The following is a 14824-nucleotide window of genomic DNA, read 5'->3' as shown; positions in this document are numbered from 1 at the left end:
CTAAACTAAAATTAAAAAAATAAAAAATAAATTAAAAACTATATAATTATTTTTAATAGCCTAACTAGGGGTAAATATATAGTTTTAGTAGTATAGTATATTATAATTAAAATATATAGTCTAAATAAAGCTGTAATTATATATTTTTTTATATTTTATACTATAATCGTAACTAATTTGTAAAAAGTTAAATTCTATTAAAACTACTAGAATTTTTTTATTATTTTATAAAAATATAAATAATAAAGATATTATTTTTTTTCTAAATTACTTTTATTTTATTTAAAAAAACTTTTTTTTAAATATTTTTTAGTAATAGTTTAAATAGCTAGATTAATCACTGCTTAATCTAAATATATTTTAACTATACTAAAACTAAAAAAAATATAGCAGATAAAACTTAGTACTAAAAATAGTTAAAATAATTAACTATTTAGTTTTTAGCTATACTACAGTTAAGTATAAAAAGTTTTTTAACCTAACTATAATCTGGTAGTCAGATATAAAAATTCTAATTAATCTAACCTGACCTGGCTGTTAGCCACTCTAAAGAAAACTGTAAGAATAAAGAATCTATAAGAAACTTTACTACCTGCAACTGTCTTATGCTAAAATAAAGTCTAGATTATTTAAAATTTTCTTTTGCTGGAATCTAATACTTTTAGTCTACTAAATAAACTACTGGGTGTGGGTAGAAATACTACTCTATATCTTATTAAAACTTAGAATACAGCTTTGGTTTAAATATAACTATTACAGCTATAAAAAAATATTATACTTACAAAATATAGAACAACTTTTTTATATTTTATATTTCTATATATTTTTATTCTTCTAGCAACAATCTTTAATATAGTAGAAATATACTATTTATCTTTTAGAATATAGTAAACCCCTTTAATTTTTATTAGGATATTTATCTACTTAATAATAATTTACTGCTCAGCTTTTAGAATACAGTAAATTTTTTTAATTTTTATTAGAATATTTATATATTTAACAATAATTTACTATTCAGCTTTTAGAATGCGGCAAATCCCTTTAATTCTTATTAGGGTATCTATCTACTTTGTAATAATATACTGTTTAGTTTATAGAATACGGCAAATCTTTTCAATTTTTGCCAAAAAGTTTTTTTATATGAAAAGATTATTCTGTTTAATACTTAAAGCCTAGTATTTTTTTTAATTCCACTAGATAAGATTCTAATATAAAAGAACTGCTCCTTAGTACTAATAATTTTTCTATACTAGGGAGTTAGTTTACTACAGTTATTAATGCCACTATCTGACTATATAAAGCAGTTTTAAGACCAGGAAAATATTACAGATTAGTAAATATTATATATAGAATACAATTAAGATTTTCTTTAATATTCCCCCAGTTATCTTACTTATTTTATTATAATTGTTATTTATTATATGATTTGTAGAGGCTTTCTTGATCTATTTAATATAAAAAAATATTTCTAGAATTTCAATGCTATCCCGCTGCTGTCATTTGCCGCCCCCAAAATGCTCGACGCTAATAGAAGAGTGTCGCAAGTCCTGAGCACCGTCGTCCCATTCGGAGCCCCGTGGGCCAAGCAAATGACCTCATACAGTGCTCCAACAACGTCCTTGCATCCAGCAAGAGTCTCGTCAAAGTTACCCGACCGCTTCATCACCGAAGCGTCAATTGCATTCTATGCAACAAATAGGACGGGGCTGTTGCGCGCAGTATCTAGTATGGACATGGTGATATCGGCTGTAGAGACGGCTTATTCCGACTCCCCCAGTCAGTCTATAGACGAGGTCAATATGACTCATGCATTAGTGTATGCCTTTGTGGCGTTCTGTTCACTAGCAGGCCATAGCCAGGAGAGGAACTACCCGGTCGATGGCAAAGGATTGGCATTGGAGGCAAGACGCCTATTACCGATCGCTGGGCGCAGCCCGTCGTCTCCCAAATCGCTTCAAGTGTGGCTTCTACTGGTAAGTTACGCACTTTCTGTCAGCTATCCGCAGTCTCGTTGTTCTTTGGACAGTTGACACCTAGACGCTAAACAGGCCCTATGTCACTGTGTGCTCGGAGAACTTCTAGAAGCTTGGGAGACGTTTGGCACCATAGCTTCTCAGTTGACCGAGCTGGCTATCAAATGCCACTTCTTCGAGTCATCTTCCGAAAGCCTGCCACCGGAGCCAGATGCCGAGAATGAACACCGGTTCGTACTACGGGATCTACTCTGGATCAGCCTGATGGTCGATAACGAAATCTTTCTGCGAACGGGACAGCCGCCGCTGATTCTAGCCAAGTTGGCTGCTACCATCCTGCCCTGTGACTATGAATCTTCCCCCCAATTTCTGGCGAGCTTTCTTCCTCCCCGTACCGCAGACCCCCGCGCGGACGTCTACATCTACATGGCCGATCTCACGCTACACGTCTCTCGACTCTATATCTCGCTATACGCGCCAGAAGCCTTCGCGAAATCCAGCATTGAACTTCTACAGACAATCATATCACTAGACAACCAGCTAGAGGAATGGCGCCTGAGTATCCCCAAGCCTTTCCGGCCAACTATCCACGTATTCAAACTGCCGACCCACTCACTTTGCGACATCGACCTCTTGCTCCTGAACCTGAAGTTTCACCACACTCTGGGATGTATCCACCAGGTGGTACATCGCTGTCAGTCGTGGGCGGGGGAGACGGCCAGCTCCCGCGACGCCCTGGAGTCCAGCCTCAGCATCTCCCTTCAAGCAAGTGTTTCATCGTTGGAACTCTTGCGAGCAACGAAGCTGGCTCTCAATCCGGAAATGTTCTGGTATGTTTGAAAAGGTTGACGACAATACCATCGCGTCACGGGAAATGTTACCCACATCTTGGAGAAAAAAGCAAGTTCATTAACACCAGCGCTAGGTTTCTGTGTTTCTACCTTCTTTCGGCCCACCTCAATTTATTTTGCCGAATCGTCGCCAACCCCTTAGATTGCGAGAGCCGCTCCCACCTGCAAATCCTACGAGCGTCCCCGGTTTCGCTCCGCCGGATCGATACTCGCCATCTTACGCGCGCCGAGGTTGAGCATCTGTCAGTTCTGGTCGAATTCTGTACAGACCTGGTGACCCGTGCGGAGCGTGAGGTTGCGGGGGCCAGTCTGGTCGAAGAGGGACGAGTCAATGAGGCAGAATGAGTGGGGTACTCAGCGTAGGACCAGCATTATGTACCGGTGGGTTCTTACTGGCAGCGGGGAATCTGCCTGCATTCGGAAGTGGACAACGTAGTGACCTTTTGTCCCATCTTGAGGGGTGTCAAGGTTCCGTACTACATGACTTCCGGAATACATTGAGATATTTGCATTCAGCGCTGAGTCAGCGGAAAGATGGCCCAGAGTAATAAGTAAATGGCGGAGACGAAGCAAGCGCCGCAGGTCGATGTAAATCGTGGCTGTCACAATATTTGAGCCCATATTACATAGAGAGCCTTGCTCCTTTCGCAACTTGCTCTAAAAATTGGGCTCCAAGGGAATTCTGTGTGCGGGCCAAATTGCCCCAAGAATGATACTTGTGATCTTATCACCTGAGGACCCAAGCCGTAATGAACCCCTACTGGGTCTATTCCAATGAAAGGACTGTAACGGATCAAGTAGGCACAATGTACTCATTGGGATCTGCTATTGCTGTTTTTGTCTAACATGTATCGACTCTCGCACTTCAAGACATATGCACTTTCCACTGTGGACATAAACTAAGCAATGCTAAGGGGCGGGACGGGCCTCCACCTCGGCTACGGCAACCCCGGGCCGGACCCACCCGCTGCTGCTGCTGCTGCTGCTGCTGCATATAAAGATGAGGCAATCCCTCCCTCCCTCCCCGTGACTCCAGCTCTTTCCTCATCATGACCATCCATCCTTCCGCTGCGCTGGGCTGCCGAAGAAGAGTAATTTCCTGCTCTGCAGAGGGCTCGAACCCCGGTCTTCGCCCAGACAAGCCAAACAACTCACCCATCCGCCATCAAGGGGTCCTACAGGCCCAGAGCGGCCGAAACAGCGAGTGATGTAGTGACTTCCCTCATTTCTCGCCCTGACAGTTCTGTACACCCTCGCAGCGCTCGTTCAGCCTATCCATCACGATAAAACGAGCCAAATCATCCCCACTCATCGGAAAATTCTGTTCTCAAAAAGCCTATCGCTGGAACACCCCTTTCTACATGTTCTATCCCCATCTGAGACAAATCGCATGGCGCGGGGCCCCTCTACAGCGAGGCAACGGTTACGGCTGCTGGGTTATGCCCCCCTGTAGCTGCTGTACTTTCCATAAGTCCCCGTTGTAGTGTTGCGGTAGCACGGCGAGACGCTTAGAACCCTCAAGTAGGATCACGTACCTGCTTGGGCCTCACTTCCATGTGAGCGCAGGGCCGGGTTCGACTCCCGGCTGCGGGGACTTATTTTTTTTCTGGTTGTTTTCGAGACCAGCCGCTTCGGATGCCTCTTCTGGCTTCCACGCATTTGTTTCTGACCTTTTTTTCATGGGTTTCCATCATAAAAAGCGTCGATCATTTCATATATCTTGATCCGAGCTGATTCCGATCAATGTGGGGCGTGTTGTGGGGCTTTTCGATGCGGTGGAGTACTTTGGTCTCTGGAAAAGGGAAAGCTCCCACGCCCCCGGCCGGTTCGAATGGTTCAAGCTATGCTGGATGGCCAGGGAAGTGCATCAATTGACAAGCATTTCTCAAGGTTTCGTATTTTACAAGTCATGACTAGAGTTGGAATCGATCAATGAGTGTTTTTATCATCATTTAACACCAAATTGCCCGTCAATATTGGATTGGTGGCCAACAGAGCATACTACTTTCTCCCCGGAGAGCTTTTCTAGCCTATCCCAATGTACAACAATTCTTGACCTGGGAAGTGGGGATTGGAATACTATATGTCTAGGCAGATAAACCGGTTAGCAAACAGGAGAGTGTCTCTTGCTATATGAACAGAAGCAAGGCTTCGAGGAGTTCTCTGCTGTGCGCTCCGACACAAGGAGGTGGATACGACACCACCAGGAAGAGCGGCGGCATGGCGACAATGATAAAAACAGAAGACTAGTCAACTTGCGATTGCAATGGCATTTATTCTATGGTCGGATCTAGGGTTGAATTTCGCGAAGCTAGCAGAGAAACCCATCGCAACAGGGCAATAGCATACGGTCGCTTTTATGCGGCGAAGCTGATTCACCCCTGTGGATCAAGGCTCGCATAGAAGGACTTGCAAATTCACAGATACGGAACTAATCGCAACGCAAAGAGAATACCTGACTCAGATAGGTCCACTGGCACCTCTAGGTGAAGCGGAGGATAGTCAAGAGTGACTTTACTGTTGAATAACGTGGCTAGCGACGAAGGACCCAATCCAAGAAGTACCTACACTTTGCCCACCGAGCCTGGAACATCAATGGCACTTGGTTAAAGAGCCAACTGACCGATGGGAATCCTTACGGAGAGTGGTTGCACCATTGGGTTCTAGGTAAATGACACAGTGCTGACGACTCAAGAAGTTGTCTCTACGATCCTTGATAAAGCTGGGTATTTCCGCAACAGATAGGTTTGTGGGTCTTCTTCACTCACGGATCCTGCTTGTCATTTCCTTGAACGCCATTATCAGCAAACTCGCAACACCCCACATCCAGCTCTCGACTTCGATTGTCCGAGGTTTGTTCTCACTCGTCAGAATGTTCTGCTTAGTCGATAGAAGAGTTCCACGACACAAAAGGAGACAGTCTCGTGTACCACTCCGGGCTGAAGAGGTGTGCTTTCTATCTTTGTAGCCAGCACTGAACCTTGAAGGTCTGCCCAGTGCCAGATACCACGGGCGCTGGGCACAATTCGAGGCTCCCGTGGTTCATTGGGACGGTGGCGACGCTTTGCTCTGGGCCATCGACATCACGATATGGGTTCGGAATCTATCTCACCGAAGTCTTCGAAGGGAGCATATCGGTCTTGGAGCCGTCTCTAATCCACGTATGTTACACATTAGCCATCTTGGAACCAAGTGAGCGGATTGTCAGGCACCACCTGCTATCTAATTTTCAGTGACCCTCGAATCACCCTTAACCCACCGTAGCGCTTGCTTTCAAGTACAGACTCATGAGCTTGGTGCTGACAGCCAACGAGATGACTTGCGACAAGAGTGTCGTACTGGCTTTCAGGAGGGGGTCGTCGGCCTTAGGGTGGGTTCGCTTGTTAGCTGTTCATATTGCTGCTCCAGAGCTGCAATTCCAATCAAGAGCACATGCGACAGGGGACAAAGAGGTGTGAAGCAGAGATGTTGTGTGGAAGGACTACAAAATGATTAGCTCAGTAGAAGAAAATGAGCAACCAGGAAGTCACAGTCCAGTGCATTGCAAACAAGCCATATTGTTAGGTCAGGTGATTACTGGTATTTACTAAATTGACTCGCTCCGATCTTCACTCCACCAAGTTTATTCTTAACTTCGTCCTCTTTCCGCTCATGACAAGCAACGAGCAAACAAGAACCCTTTGACCGCGCCAATCACAGTTTAGAATCCACCCATTTCGGTTCCTTCTTGTTCGCAAACGCCTCTACGCCAATCCGATAGTTCTCGCCCTCCATGAGAGCTCTTCCATATTGCTTCGTCGTGCAGCGCGTGTGTCGTTCGATAGTATCCATCTCCAATGCTTCGTTCAACCCATATCTCGATACAATAACTGAATCCGGTGAGACGCTGACGATCTGCGTCGCCAGCTTGATCGCTTCGTCCACCACCGTTTCTGGCGACTTGGCGATGATATTAACAAATCGCAGACTCTTTGCCTCTTGAGCTGAGACTCTTCTTCCTGTTAATGCTAGTTCACTCCCGACTTGCAGGCCGCACGCCCGAACGATATGCGCCAGCCCCCCGCCAGCCGCAAACGCCCCGATGTGCACTTCTGGTAGAGAGAATTCGGCCTCCGGGGAGGAGACGACGAGGTCGCTGGTAGGCACAATGAAAAAGGATTAGCTGTGTCTATTGCACTTCCGCTGTTCCAACTCGGATCGAGAGACGCGTCGACGTACCAGTTCAGACACGACTCCAACCCCCCGCCAAACGCGATCCCGTTCACCGCCGCGATCACCGGCTTCTTCCCGCGACGCAAACTGAGTCCCATGAACCCATCTTCGGGGACTGGGGCTGCAAAGTTGAAGTGACTGGGCGGGTCTCGTTGCTCCAGCAAATCAGCGCCCGCGCAAAATGCCTTGGTGCCCTTTCCTGTCACTATCCCCACCCGGAGTGACGGCTCGTCATCGAACCAGTGCCAGATCTGCAAGCCCTCCGAGTGTCCTACGACGGGGACGGAGTTCCTTTGCTCCTCGCGATTGATGGTGACCAGCAAGATTCCGACTGCGGGGAAGCTGAGAAGGAAAATGGATGACTTGGGTGGTGGTGTGCGAAAGTTCGGAGCATTGTCCATGGTTATACTATGTTCGATTCGATGAAACGCGGAAGCCCACTCACTGTAGGGCAAAGGCCTACGCGTTAGATGACAGTCATTATATACTGTTTCCCAAGCCAAACTGGTTTCAGTGGCATGCTGCCATCACCTTGATGAATCTTACCTTCGTATGATGCCTGTCGCTTGCAGTTCAATGACTTGTTATGCCAACAAATAAGGTTACACGAAAGGTTAATTGCCATATCCAAGGAATTCAAGGCAAATACCGGATCCGGCCCCACAAAATCTTGACACCATCATTTTCGGCGTTGGCCTCCGTCGTACACAGAAACCTGACTCGGTTCCTATTGTGGTCACGACGTACGCCTTGAAGGTTGTTTTGTCGAACTACACTCTACAGCATATGCATTTCGCTCGCGTTTGCGAAGCCGACAAGCGGCGAACGGAAGTATATCGATGCTCATTTTATGCTCTTGTGTAATTAGGCAAGTAACCTGTTATGTAACTATGCAACATCCCGATACCACATCTTAACAATCAAGTCTAGGTGGCCTGTCACAGAAGGGCTCTTCAAACAGGAAGCTTGAACCCACCCGGAACCTGGTGCTGGAAGACACCCTCGGGATCCACTGCCCGGGAAACTCGCCACAGCTGTTCCACACTGTCATCGCCATAGCTGGCGATCGGATCCTGCCATTGGGCTGCATAATTAAGATACTTAAAGGGATAGTAGGCCTTCCGCTCGTGGGCGTCATCTTCGATGGCCTCGAAGAGGACACGAGCCGCTGTCTCCACTTGCGCATCATCCGCTTCGTCAACCCAGCTAGCGCTCAGCAGCACGATCATCAGTGAACCGGTTGCATCTGATAGCCCCAATGAATTGGTGTTGCTGCCTCTTGCATAGATGGCGGACGGCAATGGCTCCAGCGATAACGACCACGTCACATTGGTCACATCCTGAACAGCGGCCAGGCTCTCGTTCCAGTGACGGTACGTCGCGTTGAGCATGGGAACGCTGGTGCAGAAGGTCGTGACCAGCCACAACTGACTATTGAAAACACAATCCACTTAGTCCTGACTCCAAGAAATGACAAAGAGGACCTACCGTTCGCCATTCGGCTGGAAAGAGCCCTGTTCCGTTGAGATATCGGACATATTGGTTAGGCGCAACGTGTTAATCGCTGAAGGTATGGCAGTGAACGGCTGAAACGCGGGCGGATTCGCTTCCGGCTTCGTGTACACCAGACTGTTGACAAGCGCGGCGCCTTGCGTGCTGGAGAAGCCAAAGCTGACAATCAACGACGCAAAGTCGTCGTAGGTGTCAGCGTTGCTGAAATCGGCCGTCGCCTCCAGCTGCTCGTCAACCGTGTCGAAGGAGTAGTAAGCCAACCCGGCCCATATCTGGCCCTGCTCGATGGCCGTCAGCTGAATGTGCGTGACAACTCCGAAGTTGTTCGATCCTCCGCACAGGGCAACCCGAAGCTCGGGGTTCTCCTGTTCATTGGCATGAACGACGGATCCATTAGCCAGCACGACTTCAAAGTCGACGACCGTGTCGCAGGTCCAGCCGTAGCGGGGCGAGAAGTAGGAGATGCCGCCCCCGGTGGTCAACCCGCCCACGCCCACTTGCCCGACGCGACCGCCGGCTACGGTGAGGTTGAGCGGGTCGAGGGCTTTGTAGACATCACCCCAGGTGGCGCCGACGCCGACGGTCACGGTGGACCGGTCATCACTGACTCCAATGGAGTCGAGGCCGCGCAGGTCGATGGTCACGCCGTCGGCAATGTTGGCTGCCCCTTCGACCACGATGTGGCCGCCGGATCGGATTGCAAAGTCGCAGGTGGCATTGGCGGTCAGGTATTGGACCGCAGTGGCGACACCGTCGACAGTGGTCGGGGCCACGATACAACTGGGGTACAGTTGCGATTCCTGCTGGGCGAAATAGGATGCAAGGGAGGCGTTGTAGGCTGCAGTGCCTTCCGAGAATGTCTGGTTCGCGCCGAGGAGTCGTTGCAGACCCAGGCACTGGCCCTCATCCCGTCAGCAACGAGACACGACAGTATTGAGGGCAACTCACGCATGCACCGGTCCAACCGCTGAGACCCATGATTGACTCGTGGTCGTAGGAAAAGTCAGGGATGCAGAATTAAAAAAGCAGGCTGACGCGGGTTTTAAAGGGGACACGAGAGGTACGAGGTGTGGCTGGAATGTGGCTTCAAAGGGAGGCGTCGATCTGACCGCGTCGGGCAAAGTGATCCACATGCTTGAATGAGATCTATCAACCTCGCTTATGCGGGTCAGATGAAGCCGTAAAGCCTCCTCATTATTTCATCTTAGCTCACCAAGGTACTTCTGTGCAATGCTGTGCATGTTGTGATGAGCCCCAGTGACACAAGGAAAGATGCCACGCCCGCCCCGGATCCAACCCATGGCTACACCACCACCCGATCTCCGGTCCAGACCCATCCCTCGAAGCTAATGATGTCAGACTCGTACCCCACACAAAGACCCCCTCGAGTGTCCTGGTAAGTGGTACGTAGTGGAGAGTGGCAACTGTCAACCGCGTGATCCCCGCCCGAGACATATATACGCAGCTCCACCCGTCCCCCTTCCCCTCTCCCGACACCGAGTACACCATCTGAAGCTGTCCCCATCTCCTCACACCAAACGTCCCACTGACCCAATCCAATTTCAATAACAAGAAGTGACCAGAGAAAATGGCCGCATTCGCAGCAGGCGGAACCCCCCCGGTTCTCCGGTACGTCCCACACTAAGCACTGCCTATCCCGCTGATGAACAGTCGAAAGTGGCGGCCGCAACAACCGCACCATCTACACCGTCTGCGCCGTCCTCGCTGGCGGCCTGATGCTGCACCGGTACTACTCGAGCGCGCCTGCGGATAAAGATGCTCTACCGTTCCCCTACGGCGACCACAAGGAGCCCAAGGGCCGGACGGCCCCGAAGATCGTGAAGCAGCCTTGATGCTTTCCACTTCGATGGGATGGAGCGGGTGTCTCGTGTATTGGTCGCGATTTCAATTCATGCTCGAAATGGGTTTGGAAATACGGTTGTACGAGGTTTTTCATTGTTTTGATGCATGTGCCATACTTTGTTGGATACGTGGAAATGAGAATTGATTGTGTCTCTGCATGGCTTGAACTGAACTGAGGGGTATATTTTGTGAGGCGGTAGCGGAAGGGGATTGGGGATGAATGTCGCAGAGGAACGACAACGCGCTGCAGGAGTTTCGGAAAACGCGGGTTACTCGGTGCAAAGATAACGCTAACTCGAACAACAAAGTACGAGAGGCATTTGTTTTCAACTCGTTGGTGTAGGCGAGGCCAAAGTACAGTAGAGTGGTGCTGTACTGGTTCTGTAGTTTCACGTGACCAGACGGTCCGATCGGCCCGGGCCCATGGGGTGGGGGATGAGCGTGACAAGATCCTTGTAAGCGATCTTGAAGCCTCAGCGGTGGGCGATCTTGACGCGGTTCATATGTCTCTTGGTTGTTGAACTATCTGAATTCTCAAGGTGGGCAACGCGCTCGGAATTCGCCTCGGAGCACGCGGGCTGAATGGATTACTCAGGAACGCCGACAATTCAGAAGCGAGGATGGATTCTTCTTCCCACTTGACGACTCGGTGATTTTGGTTCTATTGCCTCCTTTCTTTCTATGGGCGTTTGGAGCTGCTGCCACAAGTGATAAAGGCCCGACCCCTGATTCCCCAACTACTTTCTTCCCTGGTTACATCTTTCTTATCATCTCCAGGGACTATATCTGCGCCGCGTACTGTACGCACGGCATCGTATGCATCATACCCAACCAGGAAATAGTCCAGCTTTGCAGTGCGGCTATTCACTCTCTGTTCTTATTTACAGATACTCTAGATCATGCCTGGCTACTAGCTGCCACGGCTATTCCTATTACTAGATCACCGATACTGATTCACACACCCCTGTCTCCACCACTATACCAGTGACAGATTCACACCTTTGTTGGGTTCACTATTATTACATCCATCTGATGCCAATATTACCTCTGCACTGCCGTTAATCGAGGTAAAGGATAGCACCCACTCGGTTGCAGGGTGCCTCCACCAGATGCTTGTGAGGCTTGACTGACCACTCGCTCCACCGACTGACCCAAGGAACAGGGTCAAAATTTGATGCTTTTGAGGCCACTGGAAGAAGATACCGGCGCCGCCTCTTTCTCCTGGGGGAGTGTCTTAATCCAATCGTCGATGGCCGTTTTCATCTCCCCGCGCAGACGCTGGGCCAGCCGTTTGTCCTCCTCGGCGTCATTGACCGCATCTTGCACGTACTGCTTGCGATACTGCTCCATCTCGTCTTCGAGTTCCGTGATCTCCGTAGGACTGTACGGAGTGGACCGCTCTTCTTCTGCCTCGTTCTGGCGCCTGTTGATCCTCGCCAGCGTGACCTGCATTTGCCGGAAGACAGGCATATCCGGGAGCAGGCCCATCTTGATCCAATCAAAGCCCTCCAGGCGACAATCCTTGCGAATTTTGATTGTAGCCGAAATGATGCCCTCTGATCGGGTGTCGTTGTTCAGCGTGGCTTCAAAGGACACGGGTCCCTTCGCCTTGATTTGAAGACGGCGCGAGATCTTGGTGGCGATGATCTCGGCGAGCGTTGCGTAGACGAGCACCGCCAGGAAGGCCAGCTGCAGGTATCCGTGCATGTTGACCATGCACGCGACCGAGGCGAAGGCGGCCAGTGCGCCTGTGATCATCCACGCCCAATGCAGGGGCGCCTTCCAGGGCTTGTACTTGTATTCCCAGGTCGACCGCGCCCAGCGTTCTAGGGCGTATTGGGGCCCCTTGAAAATGACGGTCCCACCCTCTGGCCGTTGGTATGCTGCATATCGCGGGCTCATGTTCTTGTCGATATTCGGGGGTACGTGGAACTCGACCATGGGCACGAAGGTGATGATTGCAGACGCAATCCAGTGACTACCGTAGAGAAAAAACAGGGTGAACGCCCAGATGTCTGCAGCCAGGATGCCGATGAGCATGGCCGCTAGAATCATCGCTCCGTTGATAAGGATCAAGAGATACAGGGTCAGCCGGCCGGCCATCCACCACCCCAAACCCGGGTCTTCTTCCGTGCTGCCCTTTTGCTTTTTCGCGTCTTCATCGATTGCATTGATACGAATCACCATGAAGTCATTGCCTGGATTCTCGTTGCTGGGCTTGAAGTTGATGTAGTCATGGAGCCAAAGGTTGCTGAGCGTCAGCGGAAGTTCGCGGAAGACCTGATTCGAAACGTTGGAACGAATCGGGATCATCGTGGTCTCGTTGGCGCACAATCTGACGGCGGGATGGACGGAGGGGAGCGCGGAGGTGAGGTGCTCGACCAACATCTGCATAGCCGGGAGCGTCCCTCCGATCATCGTCATGTGTGGCCAGTGAAACACGGCTTGATCATACTGCACGTACAGTCGGGCAGCGCTCGCGCCAGCTCGCGGGTTCCCCAGCACGGCGGCCACGCCGAGAGGGTCAAACGAGACCGAGGTGTCATTGGTGAGGGTTGCTTTGGGGGAGGAGGATGAGAAGGGGTATTTGGCCTCCGCCAGGGTCGCGCACAAGGAGAAGGCCAGACCCCGGAGCCAGGTTTCCACCGAAGAGGTTGGCATGAAGAACAAGAGAATGAAGCATCAATCGTCAATCATTATGGGCAAGTAGTAGCATATGCATATCTGTGTGAGGGTTGCAGTGTTGGGTGGAAGTGGGACTGTGGTGCCCTTAAGTGAAAGCAACGCCGCAGCCTCGCCCGACCAGCTGGTCAGTGCGCTGACAGCTGGTTCCGACTTTTGTTGGGTGGGATCCGTCATGGATCATCCTAAAAACACGGCCTGAATGCGTCTGTGTATTGGGAGATCACGAAGAATGGAGGTAGGTGATTGGCCTGAGGTTGTCAGCCTCCATCCTGCAGCTGCAAATTCACTTTCCATTCGCTGTTCTGCTGCAGCAGGAGCTGCGCTAGTAATTAATCTGCCGGAGTGATACCAGACCGACCCCACACTAACTTGATTTGAACACGCCTCTGTATGTGTATGATCGCGGCTGGGACAAACTACTTGCTCATGATGCGAAGAAAGCCATGATTGGTACGAGAAGAAAACTTGGTGAAACAAATACGACAAATGTCCAGCCAGCCACCTAGTGACTGTGGTGCTAGATCACATGACCTGGTTGCCAATCTGCCTGAGCAACATGCTATAGAGGGATATCAAATGAGTCAAGGCATTGTCTGCAGGCCGATCGCACAGATCGTCGCGCATCTGTCGGACTACCTCGGAGAAAGGAATTTCCACATAGACGGCGCAGGTGCAGATGAGCGACAGCCAGAACCGATTGTACGATGTAACGGCGGTTAGGGTGGAGGCGACATATATCGATCGGACGGCAGCCAGAGAAGAACGCGACGCGCAGACATGCTTGGTGCGGTAAATTAAATCCCTCCCCAGTGTACCTCGGGCCCCTGACTCATGGGAGAGCAGTCGGACAGCTGCATCGTATCTGTCTGGGTCGACTTGGGCCGCTACCAGGGCGAAATCTCTCAAGGCTATGATTGTTTCGGTGTTGCTGCAACAGGCTTCGAGAACACACCAGGGGCGCTGCAGAATGACCAACAGCGACTCCACGGTCGATCCATGTCCGATTACACAGTGCCTCTCAAACATCGACGCATGGAGTAAGAACCAGGGGACGGTCGGAATCGTGCCGATGGACCGGGAGGTAGAAGCGGGGAGCGAGGCCAGCTGAGCCAAGGTACACGGATCTAAATTCAACAATACTGGCAAAGTCTCGCAGACCCGTGCCGCGCAGGCTGTCAACTGGGTGTATGTGGTGACATCGTCTCGAAGTTGTGGCCAGCTGGGTGGGAGCGCAGCGCAAGAGTAAATGGCGAATGTATGGGAGCCTAAGCGCACTCCACCGCCTTTGTCGAGTTCGGCACAGACAGGCGCGGGGCAGGCGGGGAGTTTGGTCTCACTCGAAGTGAGAGGACTTGGGTTCATGAACAGGTCTGTGATTGATATCTCGCAAGCATGACGAGTATAATAAGTTGACGGAGGATAGAGAACGAGGCAGTGTGAGAATCTGGGATGGGAGAGAAAGATCTTGGAGGAGAGCAGGCGGGGGAAATTGGAGATTAAGGCGGGCGGGATCCATGATAGCCCAATCTGGCAAGCACCCAGGCTGCGCCATGCCATGTCAGTCAGCTGCCACCCTTGACCAATGTTTTCATGTAACTTACAGCTGTCAAGTGATGCTAGGAATTAAAGATAAAGGCACGTTGAGGGTCTTTATCTAAGTTATTTCAAAGGAACTCGTCTTTCCCCTACTCCATCATGGACAAAAACGTTGCGTATGCGTAGTAGTAT

The 14824-nt window shown here is 50.0% G+C and overlaps 6 protein-coding genes and 1 pseudogene across 7 annotated transcripts; 3 read left to right on the top strand and 4 right to left on the bottom strand.

Moving 5' to 3' along the window:
- Nucleotides 1-1484: 1484 nt before the first annotated feature.
- Nucleotides 1485-3169, top strand: BO86DRAFT_438078 (fungal specific transcription factor domain-containing protein; the record flags this gene model as incomplete). The annotated part of the gene is made up of 3 exons (XM_025676104.1): nt 1485-1977; nt 2038-2803; nt 2899-3169. Coding segments are annotated over 3 exons (1530 nt in total), but the record flags the coding sequence as incomplete, so codon positions are not given.
- Nucleotides 3170-4298: 1129 nt separating this feature from the next.
- On the top strand, nt 4299-4417 carry BO86DRAFT_t245 (annotated as a pseudogene). The gene has a single exon. The product of its transcript is annotated as a tRNA-OTHER (tRNA).
- Nucleotides 4418-6502: 2085 nt separating this feature from the next.
- On the bottom strand, nt 6503-7437 carry BO86DRAFT_368276 (enoyl-CoA hydratase/isomerase family protein; the record flags this gene model as incomplete). The annotated part of the gene is made up of 2 exons (XM_025670196.1): nt 6503-6959; nt 7043-7437. 2 exons carry the CDS (start codon nt 7435-7437, stop codon nt 6518-6520), a joined length of 837 nt encoding a protein of 278 aa, XP_025524563.1. The 3' UTR covers nt 6503-6517.
- Nucleotides 7438-7989: 552 nt separating this feature from the next.
- BO86DRAFT_368275 (FAD-binding oxidoreductase) lies at nt 7990-9796 on the bottom strand (the record flags this gene model as incomplete). Its single annotated transcript, XM_025670195.1, has 3 exons — nt 9497-9796; nt 8525-9444; nt 7990-8467 (listed from the first exon to the last, which is right to left on the bottom strand). The coding sequence occupies exons 1-3, from the start codon at nt 9524-9526 to the stop codon at nt 7990-7992; spliced, it is 1428 nt and encodes a 475-aa protein (XP_025524562.1). The 5' UTR covers nt 9527-9796.
- Nucleotides 9797-10107: 311 nt separating this feature from the next.
- Nucleotides 10108-10747, top strand: BO86DRAFT_412204 (uncharacterized protein). Its single transcript, XM_025674637.1, has 2 exons — nt 10108-10177; nt 10227-10747. The coding sequence occupies exons 1-2, from the start codon at nt 10137-10139 to the stop codon at nt 10399-10401; spliced, it is 216 nt and encodes a 71-aa protein (XP_025524561.1). The 5' UTR covers nt 10108-10136; the 3' UTR covers nt 10402-10747.
- Nucleotides 10748-10884: 137 nt separating this feature from the next.
- BO86DRAFT_421437 (uncharacterized protein) lies at nt 10885-13072 on the bottom strand (the record flags this gene model as incomplete). Its single annotated transcript, XM_025675280.1, has 3 exons — nt 10885-10989; nt 11742-11766; nt 11808-13072. 3 exons carry the CDS (start codon nt 13070-13072, stop codon nt 10885-10887), a joined length of 1395 nt encoding a protein of 464 aa, XP_025524560.1.
- Nucleotides 13073-13618: 546 nt separating this feature from the next.
- Nucleotides 13619-14616, bottom strand: BO86DRAFT_450190 (uncharacterized protein; the record flags this gene model as incomplete). Its single annotated transcript, XM_025676775.1, has 2 exons — nt 13707-14616; nt 13619-13655 (listed from the first exon to the last, which is right to left on the bottom strand). The coding sequence occupies exons 1-2, from the start codon at nt 14456-14458 to the stop codon at nt 13619-13621; spliced, it is 789 nt and encodes a 262-aa protein (XP_025524559.1). The 5' UTR covers nt 14459-14616.
- Nucleotides 14617-14824: the final 208 nt, after the last annotated feature.

This window comes from Aspergillus japonicus, assembly GCF_003184785.1.
Source record: "Aspergillus japonicus CBS 114.51 unplaced genomic scaffold BO86scaffold_55, whole genome shotgun sequence".
In the NCBI taxonomy this organism is placed as follows: Eukaryota; Fungi; Ascomycota; class Eurotiomycetes; order Eurotiales; family Aspergillaceae; genus Aspergillus; species Aspergillus japonicus.
The sequence above is the reverse complement of the archived record's forward strand: the minus strand, read 5'-3'. Positions and strand labels throughout refer to the sequence as shown.

Bases quoted from the DNA above. Each gene is read 5' to 3' on its own strand.
- BO86DRAFT_412204 (XM_025674637.1), top strand. From the start codon at position 10,137: ATGGCCGCATTCGCAGCAGGCGGAACCCCCCCGGTTCTCCG. The intron at 10,178-10,226 runs GTACGTCCCACA...AACAGTCGAAAG, and splicing joins GGAACCCCCCCGGTTCTCCG to TGGCGGCCGCAACAACCGCA.